Raw genomic sequence first — 16655 nt, 5'->3', positions numbered from 1 at the left:
TCGTATTGACAGTTCCAAGGATGAATTGTACCCGCTAAATTGCATCGTAAATGCGCAAAGCACTTGGACCGTTAAGGGTCGAAGGTGGCGGCAACAGTGTTCCATTATTCTCGGCTCGAATGGGAAAAAAAGCGCGGGCAATTCATCGATGGGGACGAGATAAATTAACGTCGTTTAGCCGTGTTACAGTTAACACCACGCTGAAACGTGTAACACACGTTTCGCGGTACTTTCTCTTACACTATTGTGCGGCAACAAAAACTTAATCAGACGTGAATATCACGGTCATAGCTTTAGCGCATAAACGAGGTGAACTAGTGCCCTGGAAAAAATATCGCGATGGCGATCGGGTCGTTGCTGTGTTCGACTTGTCGTTCAAGGAGTGATTAGACGCTGCAACGTTGTAGATTATAGAGGAATACTTTCCACCACGTTGAAATTCATGTTTCATAAAAATTCATCGCCGGTACACGATTGCCATCGATTTCTTTTGCAGGCTTATTTTAGGAAGCAGTTTATCAAGTTCGTTTCAGTTAAAGATCTTGGACAATCCGATTTTACTTTCCTTCGAAACTGTTCAACGTTGAAAGGGACATTTTTCGTCAAACTCTTCCCCTCCTTGTTTATGTATTCAGAGCGCGTGCGCAGAACCTGACGTTACGAATATAAGCACTCGCTTAACTCGAACTTTTAACGCTATTAAATTCAGGGGATGACGCAAACACACTTTCTACAATCTACCTAATTTTTTAACTGAGTTTCGGGTGTAATATTAGTATTATAATTATTAAAATATTAATTTCCAACCTCTGTGTATTGAGTTTTATCTCAGAACTTCACCCTCTCCATTATATACCTCTCCTTTCATATCCATGCAATTTTTATTCCGCTGCCTTTTCCGCAAGCTCGACTTTCTCACTGAAATATCACTGATTTACAGACCAAGCAGACTAATCCTTCCAGCAACCCCTGCACCCTTACACCATTCCTATAAATTCCAAGTCCAAGCGTAATAGGGCCCATTATCTATAGAATATATTCTTCCATGTTCTCATCCACTTTCACATCCACCAAACATACTCATCCACCCACTTGCCCCGCGTCCACCTTACAAAGCCAGAAAAAAAACAAGCCAAGAAGGAAGCTGCCCAAGGAAGAAGAACCACCGTCACAAAATTCCCCAGTGTTTCCCCCTGATGCTCGCGTGCACAAAGGTTACACGGTTTTCATCGGCGACGCGGGCGGCCGCGGGGGGGGAAGCTGGCGATTCGTCAGCCCCTACTCCCCGGTGGCTTTCCGGTTCGCCGATCGGCAAAATCGTGGGGAGCACCACCGTCGGCGGCGGAGGTTGAGAATCGCGTGTTAGAGAGAGGGTAGAGAGGCGAGTAGAGGCGATCGGGTCCCTCGGATCAGCTGTGAGAGCGGCGTGGCGCCGTGTGCCGCGGCTCTGACCCGCTGTCAGTTGCCTGAGCCCTGTGCTACGGTTAGGACCGTGCAATCGTCACCTTTCAACCACGAGGAGAGAAGCATCGCGGGATCGTCCTCACGGTACACAACCACCGGGGCACTCCAGCCGCGTCCTCTAGTCCTCGCAGCCAGTTGCGCGTGTTGGACGGGCGGTGGATCGAAAGGGGACAGCGGGGGGCCACGGCGTAGTACCCAGGGAGCAAGCGGTATCCGGCTGCTGCGGTTCGATCCTTCAGAAAGTGATTGGACAGTGGTCATAGAGAGACAGAGAGGGAGAGAAGGAAACACGTTGGTCAAGCAATTGCTGGAAGCCTGATCGATCCTCGCTGCGACGTACAGCTGTAGATCGTCCTCGGTGCTCTGGACCGGGGCTGGAGCTTTAAAGATCGCCAGCGCGCAGAAGGTTGAGATCGAGGCCCAATTCCAGGCGCTGCTCGATCGCGCCCGAGGGGAAGATAGAGGCTTGGTTCGAGTAACGTGGTGGTTTTTGTGGTGGAAAAGTGATCGGAGGTTAATCGGGGAGAAGCTCGACGAAGCCAGCGGCCGCATGCCTCGCTGACAGGTCCCAGGATGATGGTCTGGTAGAGGAGGAGCCTTGGTGGTTCGATCGCGAGAAATGGCGTGCGGAATATCGTTCGAAGCCACCGCCACGAGCACGGTATTTTTCCTGCTGGTGAGTAGCGATTTGCATCCCGTGCTCCTCTTTACACGCAGACGCGTGCCTCGGTGTGCCCGAGGGCGCGCGTGTGCGTGCGGGCTCGTGAGCATCATTTTAATAGGCTCTGATAAGATGGTACGCCGACGGAACGTGGCACTTTCACTTTTTACCGGCAGATGCTTTACAAGGGGGCGTGCGTCTCACGTCCGATGACTTTGTTGCCGATGATCGATCGAGGAAAAGTGTCGCTCCTCTGATTGAGGAAGGTGGTGGTATGTCAGGTTTAATGTCGTAAATATTGTGACTGACGGAAGGGCTGGGACTTCGAAGGACACGACTTTGGGTTTAGGTCGCTCGAGTTTTCGCTTTAGCTCGCTGCGTAGAGTCGACTGTAAATCAGTTTTATGAACCGCTTAATGAGTTTATGAGGTCACTTGGCGCGAATATAAATATCGTGCGCTGGCTCGATGCATTCAGGATGCATTGTACTGGAGCTGAACGTTAGGCTTTGTAACAGTAACATTCACGTTGAACCCGGTGGAATTCAAACCCGAGCGTAGAGTTTAGAGATACTATTTCCTGGATAACTATGTTCTATACACCTTTAGCTTGAGAATATTTCATCGGTATTATGTTAATATTGGGTGTACGTTAAAGAAAGGAGAGGCTGGTATTTTTCTACGTCTGATTAATGCGAAGGAAATTGTGGATGGTGGTGTAATATCGTTCTGTATTTCTTCTTGGCTACTTCTTCGATATTTTATTTATTTTTGTGGAAGGATATTGAAAACTCTTCGCACAAATTTTCATAGATATTTGCAATTGCTTTTGTTTAATTTTTTTTTTAATTCTATTTCATATTACATGGAAATTGGAATGCAAGGGTTTCGAGTAATTTGTGAAGCTGATAATCGATTACACGAATACCAAAGACCATCGGCATTTCCTTATTTCACAAACCGAGAGCAGGCATTCAACATCTACACTAAATAACTCCAAATTACATCACAGGCATAAATGTCACGAATTCGCTAACGTCAACCTTTGTTGCGTACTCAACGCGAGCCATCATATTACTTTCAGAAACACCACCCTTTATAATATAAACCGTGACATTTCCTCCAGTAATTTGATCAATGTTCCCATAGCCCGTTTAACAACGCTTTCCCAGTTAAAACAATAGATACATTTTTCCTATTCATACAGTCTACTCGAAGCGTTTAGATTTAATATTAATCATACACCTAAAATTTCTACAGACAAAGTAATATCTATAATCTGTAAAATACCAGTGAAACTTAATGTTGGATCCAGTTCAAGTATCGTGTACCCATTCTTCGAATCGGTAATTTTATTCTCGGGAGAGGAATGCGTTTTCTACAATGCCATGTCGCAAGTAATAAAGTAATATCTATTCAAAGATAATTAATTGAGACATTCGTAATCATCCCCATCACAGCCATGGATGTTTTCACACCTCATTCTCCATCAAGAGACTAAATGACTTCGTTAATGTACCTCTATCATATTCGTCAGTATATCCTTCTCAACGTTTCACACATTGCATCTCACTTGGAAGGTCATTACCACCTCATAGTCACTCAATAAAACATTAAGCAGCACTGTACTGAGCAAGGAGTACCGGTTCTCGTTTGATCAGCGAAATACTGGGCACAGTCCGTGACTACGTGACGCCAATTTAATCGAAGAAAATAATTATATAAAGAAGGAAGCACCCTTGACGAGACTCGAACCTCCTTTTCTCGGATTTCAATTCGAAACGCTTGGCCTGCGGTTCTTCTGTTACTTACACCATTTAGAGTGGGGACATTTAACGCCCATAAGCAATCTCTCATAAGAAACTGTGACTCACTTACAACTAATATTCTAGAAGCCACTCATCAAACCCCATATTTTAACACGCTAACTACCACGCAAGTTTCACTAGAGTGGCCTTCATATCAACTGAATCTATTTTTAATTTATCTCATAGTGTTTCACTGATTCCTCTAGCCATTGCCAAAAACCATTAGCGATGGTGCAAATCAGCATGAATCACAATGCTTAACACAAAAGGGTAAGATTTTAAAACAGCATTTTACTGAATCTCACCACAAAAGCAACAACAACTAACTATGTATTAATCTAACACAATCTAATGGTGTAGTAAATACATTATTAATATTTTTATAAAACTGTAACCCATATGGCGATAACGTTACAATCACAGTTGGGCAAAATGTAATCATAATTTGTAATTTGTAACTAGATTATATTTTGCCCAACTCTGGGTGCAATCAATGTGTTCAGCCTCGTTCTACCCCAAGAAACTCATCCACGCCACAAACTCGTTATCTACAATCTCCAACATACCTTCATCACATAGATGATCTTCATCTGGAACTATATGTCCCCAACTAATAATTAATAACGATCAATGCCAATGAACTCCAATAAACTTCCCTCGAAACATTAACGTCTAAACGCAGACTATCCTGCACTTTGAAAAACAGTACCGTTTACATGCAAACCGTGACATTTTCCTCGCCGGTGTCATCAATGGTTGCCCCATCGTATGTAACAGCGCTAGGTTGGCGTTATGATTTTGCACCGCGTGACGACACTGTCGATCATTGCTGCCCCAGCTCTATTCCGGTTCTCGCGAAACCGATGCGTTACAATCACACCCGGTGGCATTCGCGCACGGCCGTGTGTCGAGGTGCACACGCAGCTTGGAGTCAAGGATACAGCCGTTATCTAGCCAGCGATTGCTATACTTACCGCGGCGGTACACGCTGGTCGAGCGCCTGTGCTAGAGCGTTGAATCGTAGATAGCGGTGATGGGTGCTCGATCCGCTCTCTTGCAAATTTTCGATCGTTGCCTCGCTTCGAATCACTCCGGAACACTGTTATTATTACACGGGAACGTGCTGCGCGACGCATACCGCGCGTGTGGATTAATAACGTTGCCTATTGCGCATTTTGTGGCGGATTGAGCGATTTCAAACGAGAGGTGTGCGAAGAGTTTCAAGACTGATTAAGGGTTCTTATAGTGCTTGAGATTGGAATTACTGTAGAAGTGATTCGACGCAATTTGTAGTGTTCTGGGGCTCGTTACTAGCATATGGTGCATGTCACGTCGATGGCGAGCGCGCTCGCCTTCGTTATGCAAGCGTCGAATGCTAAGTTGCCGCGGTTCCTACGGGAGATTACGCTTCTACGCTCTGACTTATGCAATATAGAATCGCGACGATCCTCAGGCCAGCTATGTCGCCGATGGGACTGTCGTCTTTAAAATCGGGGAAAGGTCTGTACCGTGACGTGGTATCTTCTAACGTGGCTGAAGGTCGATCGTCCTGCTTCTAGTGAAATCCTTTGATATCTAGGTGGATCGTCAACCTTTTCGAAAAGATGCATTTGTTTTTTATTGTAGGGATGTTTGAAATTTCTTTGGGGAGGGAAAGATTGTTTGCCACTGTTTGAAGTGGAATCTTTTACACGTCTTTTTTGGAAGTAGAATCTTTTCAGGTGGAAGGGATCGTCTACTATTTTTTTTCTGTGGGGGTATATATTGATTAAGGTACGAAACGATGTAGTTCTCCGATCAGATAGTATAGTTATTAAAATTAATTCAATTGTGGCAAAAGAAAATGTGTAACATCTGTAATGTGAACCTGAAATTTTACACAGAAGCTTTCTACTATGTGTTACTTACTTTGAATCAGTATTTTCCTCACGCATTCCCTGAAACGGCAGTTTGCGAATTTTATACACTGTGCCCACTTTCCCCCACACGTATCGGAGGAATATAAATTGTATTAAAGTTGCGGGTAAACGCAACACAGAGTGGTGCCTCGATCTGAACGAAACCGAAAGCTTTGATATTTTATTCAATTTTATAAATAAAATTTCTGCATAAAAGGACGATACTCACAGGAGCTTTAATTTGTATATATAAAAGAAGAAGTCCTGACTGACTGACTGACTGATTCAATCATCAACTCATCAACGCCCAGCTCAAACCAAGGAACGTGAAATTTGGAAAGTGTTTTCATAACGTAGGCGTCCACTAAGGAAGGATTTTTGCAAATTCTGTTCCCAAAGGGGTGAAAAGGGGTAAAATGTATTTTCTCGGATTCCTTAATATCAATTAAGACCGATTAGTAATCAACTTGGTTCTTATTCACAAAGATTGCTCACACAAATGCCTAAAAACCAATTTCAAAAATGGGCCTTCAGCAACCCCTAAGGGGGTGAAGAGGTGTAAACTGTGTTTTCATGAAGTCCTTAATATCTCTTAGGCCCGAAACGAAGCGCGTAGTATTTTGTTAGTACTGCATATTCTTCCATAAACTATTCAGTTCCTTGCGTTGCTTAAATACCCACTAGGAGGATCATCGTTCAAGAAATACCTATGAGATTATTTTCTTTACTTCAATATTTTCACTTTCCACCAAGCCTTTCTATTTCGTTCAAAATTCTCCACGACCCATTCGATCATTCTTTAAGCATTCCGACATTCGGCGCATCTTCTACACCGATACATCGCGAAGCGCTAGTAGTAACAATCGAAGGTCAGGAGTCCCCGTGCGGTTGTCTCACGAAAAAAATAGAAGGAATCCGAGACAGGGGATGGCAATCAGAGAGATTACCCGTGGCCAAGATGCGGGCCCCGAGACAAATGCGTGCACGTGTCGAGAGTCGCGCGAATACCAGTTCCGTTTCCACTGCTCGACTCCGCGATCACGTGAGCCGAGGTGTAATTAGCCGCGGCAAAACGATGCCACGACACTCCCCGATGTTCAAGGAATTTCGGACATTAATAACCGATTAAACGCGATTAATCGACCGCGATCCGGTTTCTTTGAAAGATACCTCGACCGGCCGGTTGATTAAGGATGTACATGGCACTGTTGATAATTATGAAGTGGCTGATCCTCGTGCTCCGATCTTCACAAATAACCGGTTGGGAGCCTCTTTTTAAACAATGCGACAGGAATCCTATCGAAGCGCAATATGGGCGTAGGTATATTCAAATACCTGCACAGACCGTTTCCCTAGGTGTGCACATACATACCTGTCACCCATTACTCAACAACTCCGCCATCTTCAACCCCTATCACCCTCACCATCTCTCTGCATCCATCCCACCTACAATTCTCAAACCCTTATCCCATAAATCGGCGAAGAAGCTAGCGAACCATCAAGCCCCCTCAGATCCCCAGGTTCTTAGCTTCTCGGCTCACTCGCTAGCCTGATCCCATCGAATCCCTCGCGAGTTTCTCACGGGCAGAGTGTCGAGTGCCGTCAGGAAACGGCCCAGACGAGCGAAGACTCGAGGGGCGGCAGCCGAGGCATTTAAAGCGACACCTCGACGCATCCGAATGGTTTCTTAATTCGCCCGAGTTCGCGACACACCAACGACCATTGCAGGGTTTAATTGGTGCAGCGTGCACGGCCGCGGACTCCAAGCACCGAGATAATTGGATAATGGCCAGTTTAACAGGCAATGCCCGGTTTGAAGAGGACCACGATGGCAGCCGACGACGTGGAAGTGACGACAAACGGTACAGGGCCGCGCGAGCCTGTCCCGGTTAATTAAATTGCGAAGCGGCGCAGACGTTCGGTCCCGGGACCTGGCGAAAATTGATACCAACCGCTGATACACCCCGCTGCGTTAACGAGCGACGACCGTTGTCCCGTCGGTGGCAAAAAGCGGCGTACAATCGGTGCTTACGATAAATCCGTTCCAGCCGAGTTTAACAGGCGGCCGCGGCCAACGGTAGCGATCCTGAATAAAAATTCGCGTGTCGCGTTTCGTAATGGCCCGTACGGGCGATGTCTCGTTGCTTTTTCGCGCGTTTACTCGGCGCCCGCGCTTCGCTCCGCCGACTTCGACGTGTTGAAACTGGCACTGGGGAGATTTTGGAGCAGAACCCGTTCCTACGTCGCCTCCAAATGATTCTTGGTTTCTCCGATAGAGGAATTTGTAGATTTGCGTGTCAGGCCAGTGGTTGGGACATTGCCGTGGTCGTTGAAGCATGGTTTTAGTAATGGGGGTATTTGCGAGCGAGGTTTCCATTCGCGATGTGGGGAAGAGAGAGCTTTATCATGTGTGAGACACGTTTGTAGACTAGAAGAGGTGGTGAGGATAAACATCAGGATGCACATTCACTGGACATAGGTGGGAGTTGGATGAAAGGATAGAAGAGGGTGGAAGAATTTTAAATTTTCAGTTAGAGCAATCATTTTCTTGCGGTTTTGTGAGAAATTGTTTCTCTCTGTCTAGGAAACATACAAACATTTGAGAATTGTATCGTACTCGTTACTAAATAGATATTGAGATTAGTTTTACTATATTATTATTACTGTTAAATGTCTTTATTGGCGATAATTATTATTATTATTTTTTTTCACGGGTAAATACCCTTTAGTTTGCAATGAACAATTCAGTAAATGAACAAAGAACAAATGTGAAAGAAAAGAAAAGAGAAGAAAAACCAGTACATAAATAAACAAGCAATAATACAAGAAACTAATAGAACTAATGAACTAATAATATTAAAATTAGAATTAGAATTAATGGACGTGTACCGAGGCGTTACTGGGAGCCCAAGCCCGCAAACGATATTTAAAGGTGGCAAATGTACCATAAAAAAAGTCAACATGTTCGCTATAAATTCATACCAAACGAAGTGTCGTGTCTCCATAAGTAAGAAAGGGAAGGCGATCTGAGAGAAACAATAGGCGTATAAAGCGCAAAATAATGGTGAAAGGCGAACTAAGTAGAACCCTAAAGAGACTATACACCTAGTACCACTATTCCTATACCTCATCTTCCACATGTTCATCATCCAGGTTTCCTCCAGTTCATCGTATAACCACCATACACATAAGATTTCCCTTCATAAGAAATTCAGGTCATCTTAAGTGGAATCTTACAAATTCATGCCCACAATCCTTCCCCATTATCTCCCTATCTACGCATACCCGAGCGTAAGAACCTCGATCATTCCAACAAAAGTTCCACATCATCGACACATTATTGCTCCGTGTGTTCAATACCTCACCTTGAAGCCTTCATTGGATCCTCCACGCGATCCCTTCCGTGAAAGCGTGTAAACTGCGGGAGAAACGAGAAGAATAGGGCGCATCTGTGGAGGCAGAAACGAGTATTTTATCGTTGATTGGAATACCGAGGACGGTGCCGGTGGAAAAAGATTGCACCAGACACCCGTCTTTGTGCGCGAAGAGAAAGCCCTCCCCCGGGTGGTGGACATAAACTCGACTTAATAGAGGGAAGAATTTACGAATTCGCATAACGGGCGACCGTTTCTCTGCGCGTGTCGCAGTTCGTGGCCTTCGCAGAATGGTCATTGTGACCGAAGGTCACGGTCAAAGGGAACGATCTTAGCCTGTCAGGCGATCGGTGCACGCTCGCGAAATTTATGCCCTTCCCAGACTCCCTCGCTGGCTGGATTATATTGAATTATTATTAATTACGATTGTTATAGGCTCGTACACCCGGGCTGGTGATTAATGCCTGGATTACAAAGATATATTCCGCTTCGCCCTGTCCCTGCGCCCGTTACTAATCGAATCCATTCCACGCGATCCTTCTTTGGGCAATTTATAAATTGCCCCGTGTTGCATGGAACTTGTAGCTTTGTCGCGTATTTTGCATCGCTTCGAACTTGCCACAGCTTTCGCGGGGTGGTGACATCAGCCCCATCGATCTTCCTCTTTCGACTATTCGTGTAGCATTTCAATGGGTTTATGTGGCGACTTAAGGAAAGGATTTGACGGGTTTGGAAGGCCGTTGTTCTTGGGGGAATGGATGGAGGGTGTTGGAGGTTTTTTTATTCGATGGTTTAAGGCTTGTTTAGCTGATAAATTGGGATTTGTTGGAAAGCTCCTTTGTATTAGTTTGCAGGGAATTACGAAGAAAAGATGTAGAAGTTAGGAAGACATTTCACAGCAAATCGATTATTTTTCGAACTTGATGTCAGGGGATTTTGACGAAATTTAAATATGACGTAGTCCACGGGGAATTAGGGGGGGTTTAAGTCATCATTTTCCTGGTTTTGAATTTTTTTAAAAAGTACGCGCCGTCGAAATTGGCCATTTTTGCTTACTTTCACGGGAACGGGCTCTACAAATGAATTTTTATCTCAGGAACTATTAGACCTATGCACTTCATTCTTCTTTCACTTCAAAGAAGAAACATTGGCCTTCTGGAATAAATTTTTCTTTAAACAGAAAAATAATTTTTGCAACTCATTATAATAAACAAATTCTTCTTTTGCATATTGTGCTTAAAGTTCTTGTTTTTAAGAATCCTAAAAAATTATAACCAAATTCTTTGAAACCTTCTCTATCAAATAACACCTTGATTGGGAGGGATGCTCACTTTAAAATTGTCACTTTTAGCCTACATCAAATTCAGCTTCCATCCATCCTTTCCTATTAATCTACGTTACCTAAACATTTTTACTCAAGATAGTAAGTCCTATACACTCATTGAAGTTGAAAGTCCCCTTTTAAAATCCCATAAAAGATAACTACATTTACAACTGAAACCCAGGAACTTTAATCTCGCGAGTCATCGTCAGAACCAGTTGCTTCGAAATTCTCATCTGTAGTATGCTTGTCGAAGCAAAATTGTCGTAAAGCCACTATCTCGATAAAAGTTCGAACAATGAAACTTGTACTTATTTTAGCGTCTGTTATCAGCGATCACGGGGTCCCATACGTTCTCCGGTGTAACGATGTAACGTGCGCGCGCGCTCCACGGGCTACAGAAATTCACGCATAAATCACCGCACTCCTTATCAGGCTCCACACTGTTCTGTGTGTGGTATCCGTGGTGCACCTGCGTGAAACACGAACGCACGATCGGCATTGAAAGATCGCGTGGAACTCCTGTTCGAAACTTTTATCGATTTTATTTCACCACAGCGTAAAATTCTCGCAGGATGATAATTAAACTCGAGCTTTTTAACTTCTACCATCTGAAAACTCGAGGCACCCTCCTTCACCTGAACTTTTTCCACGATTGTTGTTCACTGTGGGGAATAAATAAATGCCAAATGCACCGACTCCATGCATTTGTCAGATTGATTTAGCACTTCCAGTGGTTGAAAGGTAAATCTGATGAATTTGAGTATTTCCTTTGGTGTTTGTTTTAAAATTTAATTTTAATTAATCAAAGTGCAATTATTGTGATATATTAATAATCATCTTCTTCCGAGCTTTTCTCGTGTCATCGCGATTCCCAGCACAGCTGGAGAGGGCTCTATAAAAAACTCACGCGAAATGGAAAGGACGGAAGAAAAAAAGAAAAAGCCCAGTTGCGCAGGAGACTTCAATTTCGCGCGGGTCACTTTTTGTCCGTCGTTGGTTCGCGTGCTGCTTCTAGAAACCGTCAGTGAAAACCGGTCCACCGATATTACGAGAGAATTTATCGTTGCCTTGGCATCGGTCGTTGCTGCGAACGGCTGCAACGGTACAATAGAAAACAGATTATGAAGACTGCACTGCTACCAGATTCCACTCGCCGATCTTCGACAGTCGTCGAACATTTATCCCTGCGTCGTTCACGTGGCGAACAGTTGAGGACATAGTCGATTCGTGACCATTCAGAGCTGAACATCAGGACGGCAATAATTTTCGAGAAACATTTGCTAAAGTGGCGACAGTAGAACATATATTGCGATAGCACGAAATCAGACAATTTTGCGAGGCTTATATATAATAATATTAAACCCAACGGGACAGTGGGATTTGGTAGACTAGATTCCAAGGAGAATATTAAGTCCGCGTCGTGAATTGGTGTCAGATGAGATAATCAGGTGATGTCACGCGTCTTTCCTTCTTTTGTACGTATTTCGCTCGAAGAAGTTTATTGGAATTTCTGTAGGAGAAATGGATAAACACTATCGAAATAATTGAATAGATTTGTAATTTGAGGGACGAGGTTTTTGCTTGGGTAGATAGCAGTTGTTGATGGAATTAGGAACATTATGAATATTAAATCGTCTTAGCACAGATCAGTCCATTTAGTTGCCAAAAAAAAAAAAATGGACAATGCTGGACTCAGTCTTGTCCTTCACAATGTCTAGCTCAGTGGCACACCGCGATTGGCTAACGGGTCTAAATTTCGTGTCGTAACCGTGTCGATCCGATTTCAATATCATTTCCCTCCTGCTAAAACGATTCCGGGCGTCTAGCGGGAATGAAAAAAGTGTTGCAAATACAAACGTGACACTTGACGAAAGATCGATAGAAGCATTGCCGGAACCCGAGCGTTACGAAAGTTTCTCTGTTACAACGTAACGCGGGCGCAGTTACACAGAATGATGTAGGGCATGCGTGGCATTCAAAGCTGTCCTGTTGACCAAAAAATTCCAGTCAGTTTGCATGTAGAAAGCTTCGTTTACTTTCTTCGCTCAATCCCTGCAAGTCTTCCAATCTCAGCTGATACTGTTTCCTATTAAAAGCCACAGATGCCCGAGCCAACGCTAAAAAAATGAATTGAGTACTTACGATTTAAAAGAATCTAAAAAAATTATATCTACGCGAAGTACCTTATTCCTAAAGTACCTAATTGAGATAAATCACTTCAAACCTTTCACTAGCAACACACGCTCATCTCTCCTTTCTATCTTCTCATTTATTCGATATCTAAAGGTGTTTTGACCACTTGTAAGAGTTTCTTTCACACAAAAGGGTATTGCACGTAATCTGCACCTTCTTATCGGTCGTTTGAAGAAGGAATAGGAGGCGTTGCTTTGATAACAAAGCAGAAGAAGCGAGAAGATAGGTCTGCAGGTTCGAGGTCCCGTTAAGAAGCATTAGAGACCTGCGGAATTCACGCGTTGCATTGTGGCGGTGGTACACGGTGGTGGTCGTCGTGGTTTGGTAACGGTACACCGTAACGGAGAAAACGATGCCCATTTCTCGTGTACCGCTGTTCTATTCCGAAAAAATCACAGGGTCCGCGAGAGATTACGTTCGACGAGAGGGCGTCGCGTTTTCATGGGGTCGTGGGTTATCTGCAGGATGCAGGGGGTGCACCTGATTGGTTGAGAGCTTCGTGATAGATGAATTCTAATGGGGAATGCAGGATTTTGCAGTAGCGCATTGGAAATATGCGATGGATGTTGGTAAATTTTTATTGGACTGCTAAAATGTAAAATACTGTTTAATTCGTTCTTATTACTTTTTTGGAATTAATTTACCTACATATTAATCAAAATTATTATGTATTCTCTGGGCAGGTACTCGTTGATTAGGATGCCTGGTTCTACCTACATCTACTCTTAAAAATTCTTATTTTAGAGAACAAACAGTAGGGAGAACCGGAGCTGGTAGGCCACTTTTTCAGTGTTTGATTTTTAATAAATTATGTGGACGAAATATCATTAAACCGGTTACTATATTTGATAGAGCATACATTTGGCTATCTGATGAAATTATTAAAGTTCACTCAATATGATAAAACTTAAGGTATTTTAATATTTTCCTAACACCTTCCATGCTGGTCAACCAGCTCCATGATCGGGGTTGGTAGACGTACAGCATGAGGTAACTTGACTATAATTAATAAATCAACGCAATGCCACAAGAGTTGTTTCATTACAAAGTCTGATTGATCCAGGAAAAAGTTTGAAGTGGCGTGCGTTCGTGTGATGCATCACATTACACCAGTCACATGAGGACAAATCACAGTCGTTGCTCCCTTACCCCCATTTCCTGTGTCGCCACAACGAGGAACATCCGTCGATAGTTCATAACGAGAACGAAGTGCTTTTGTTTATTACTAATTCCGCCTCGTGTATCGTCAAGTTCCCGCCGTCGCACGATCGAGAATGTTCGTCGCGGCAAATTGATTCAATCTAACTGTCACTGCGCAAGGCTGCGTCACTCGCGTTCAATATTTCCTGCATCAAATTCACCGCGCCAGCGCGGAATAAACGCGCGTTTGTCCACCTCCGTCGCCATTCTTATTATCACGGGAACAGTCGCGTTTCGATTGTTGTCGCGAAATTTCGCGACGAGAAAAAATTGATTTTCATAACTGGTTCCTACGCCAACGGAGACCTTTAAATCACACTCGGCGCAGGGGGCTGCATTTGAATTTGTCAGCAAATTGTTTCGAATGTTGCAAATATTTGAACAGCCGCTTTTTCTTCCCAGCTAGCTCGAGCATCAAACTTCCGTCCATTTCAAGAAAAACATGGGGTGGTTAATTCAACCAACACCATTTTATCCTCCTCCAGCGCAGAAACCTCTCATACGGCACAGGTCTCCGAAATTCCCACGAAAAACAAAGGTTCCCTGTCGCAAAATAAAGCAGGAAATACGACGACAGATAACCCGACCAGAACACCTAAGGACCCATGTCCCATAATTGGCTCCACTTTATTTCGAGACGCAACGAGAAGCATCAGCGCGACACCGTGTGGTCCCATAGTCAGATCTACTCCACTTGGACGAGAGGGAGGAGGAAGGGAGGCGCGCGAAGAAGGTCGTGGGGGATCGATGGAATGCAGGCGAAATCGGAAACGCGGGCCCCGGGTTGTGCGAAACTTTCGCCGCTAGAACAATCCTGGAAATAACTTATGGCGGGCCCCACCGCCCAGACGTGGTGCTCGTGCCAGCCGAATCGGATGGCGCCAGGTATTTTTAAACTCGCGCGATAACAACGAGCGGCTGGATTCCAGGGGAATAACTGTCTCTACCGAACGAACCACCTTGCGAAATCTCTGGCTGTCGCTCCGGGATCGTCACACGCCAGGTCGCCTGCAGCCACCCCCGCGTCTCGTTCCCGCCACGCTTTGATCTTACGGAATAATGAAGCTCGCAAAAATGCCGACCTACGCGGCCCGGCGTCGCTATAATTCACGCGGCACGCTTTGCCTCGCGGTCCCTTCCCGGACCACTTTGGTCTCGTGTCGCCGCGAGTCCCCGCGAAGCCAGCGCGCATTTGGGCATCCCTTAATTAAAAATCGAAACGTTGAGCGTATGTTAGAGGAAATGGGTTTTACAGAATTAGCGAAAGAAACTGAGTGGATTGATCGAACAATGAGACGAGGGAGTAGAGGCTCGCCTCTCCAGCACTCGTATCTGCAGATATGAACTTCGAGCTCGCCTGTCCGCCCCCTCCCCGTCCCATTGTAATAACCGCTCTGATCGGCTAGCTGCAACCACATTGTTTGTACAAATGTATCTATCAGCCGCGGACTAAAAACTGCCGCGTGTCATTAGGCAATTTATCGGATAAATCATTGCGACACGTATGAAATTGATAGGCGGCATTGTTCCGTGCACGCGCGATCCCAACGAAAGCTCGAGGCCTTAGATCTTAATCGCGGGCAGCTCCAAACAGTTTCGAGAGCCGCTGCGAACCTCGGCGCGCTCGCTTGCACGCTGGTTGCAATAAATATCACCCCAACGAGCTGAGACTGCTGCCCCGTTTCAGCGAAATTTTTTTATCTGCAATAGCGTAACGGAATCAGTTCTGGGTTATTTCGCCGGCAGTTGGAAGCTTATTTCTGTTTAAAAGGTTTTTCTATTGCAACGTGAGATGTTCTAGCAGTTTTCTGTATAATTTAGTCACTATACTCATCCCTTGGCTGTAACCGACTTTACTTTACTATTTGAAAAATCTTCATCCCTTAAATCAAACTCGGAACCATGAAAGTTTCTCGAAAATCTAAAACTTCTACCTTCATTTTCAAATTCAGGACTTTGCAGCAAGAAGGGTGCAGGTCCATCTTTACCAACTTCAAGTAAATTAGAAAAATCTGTTTATACAATTATTGCTTTGACTTAACATTGAAAAGAAAACACTAATTGAAAACTATATATTTTTCACACAATAACTAGTAGTTATTAAGTTGATAAGTTTCTATTTCTATTTCTGGCAAATTTTTCAAATCTTTTAAGTGGGTGCAGATTCAAAATTTGCAATAAATCGTTCATTTGTTATAAGATTTGCATGAAACGTGCACCAATCAATGTAGAACTGTTTTTGCGAGGCCCTCAACTATCTTTTTCCTAACTAGAATTTTTTTAAAGTTGCACAGTAATCTTAACATACTCTGCTTCGAAATCCCTTCACAGACTAAACCTTATCGTCCCTTTTAACTACCACTGTGTCATCATCCTACGAAGGCCCATACTCTGTTCACGAGATTTCCCCGCGATTCGCAAGCAAAAAACGTATGTACAAGAGGGTGCGCGAGCAGAGGGCAAAGTCTGCGGAGAAGCATGAGACACTCGGTCAAGAAGCGAGACGTGGGTGGCGCCACGGAGGACTGAGGATTCCCGCTGCTATTAATAGAACTGAGGTTATCTCTCCGGCTCCTACATATAGTCGAATGCCAGCGTAGGGTGGAGTTTCACGAAGGGTGTCGTGCGGGCAGATTATTTGTACCGGTTCTCTGGAATGGTGTGCGTCAATCGTCCTATGAGCGTTGCTTCGGACGCCCGTGTACAGGGTGGTCCCTGCGAGGTGGCCGATTCC

The 16655-nt window shown here is 44.4% G+C and overlaps 1 protein-coding gene across 1 annotated transcript in view; it reads left to right on the top strand.

Moving 5' to 3' along the window:
• The first annotated feature begins 1408 nt into the window (after window positions 1-1408).
• Window positions 1409-16655, top strand: part of LOC143371189 (uncharacterized) — a 51650-nt gene continuing 36403 nt past the window's right edge. The window contains exon 1 of the mRNA XM_076816139.1: window positions 1409-2140. Coding sequence (XP_076672254.1) covers window positions 2084-2140 — 57 coding nt within the window. The 5' untranslated portion in view covers window positions 1409-2083. The remainder of the gene's footprint in view (window positions 2141-16655) is intronic.

The sequence above is a fragment of the Andrena cerasifolii genome, chromosome 7 (assembly GCF_050908995.1).
Source record: "Andrena cerasifolii isolate SP2316 chromosome 7, iyAndCera1_principal, whole genome shotgun sequence".
In the NCBI taxonomy this organism is placed as follows: domain Eukaryota; kingdom Metazoa; phylum Arthropoda; class Insecta; order Hymenoptera; family Andrenidae; genus Andrena; species Andrena cerasifolii.
Note: the sequence above shows the minus strand (reverse complement) of the source record. Positions and strands in the feature narration are given on the sequence as shown.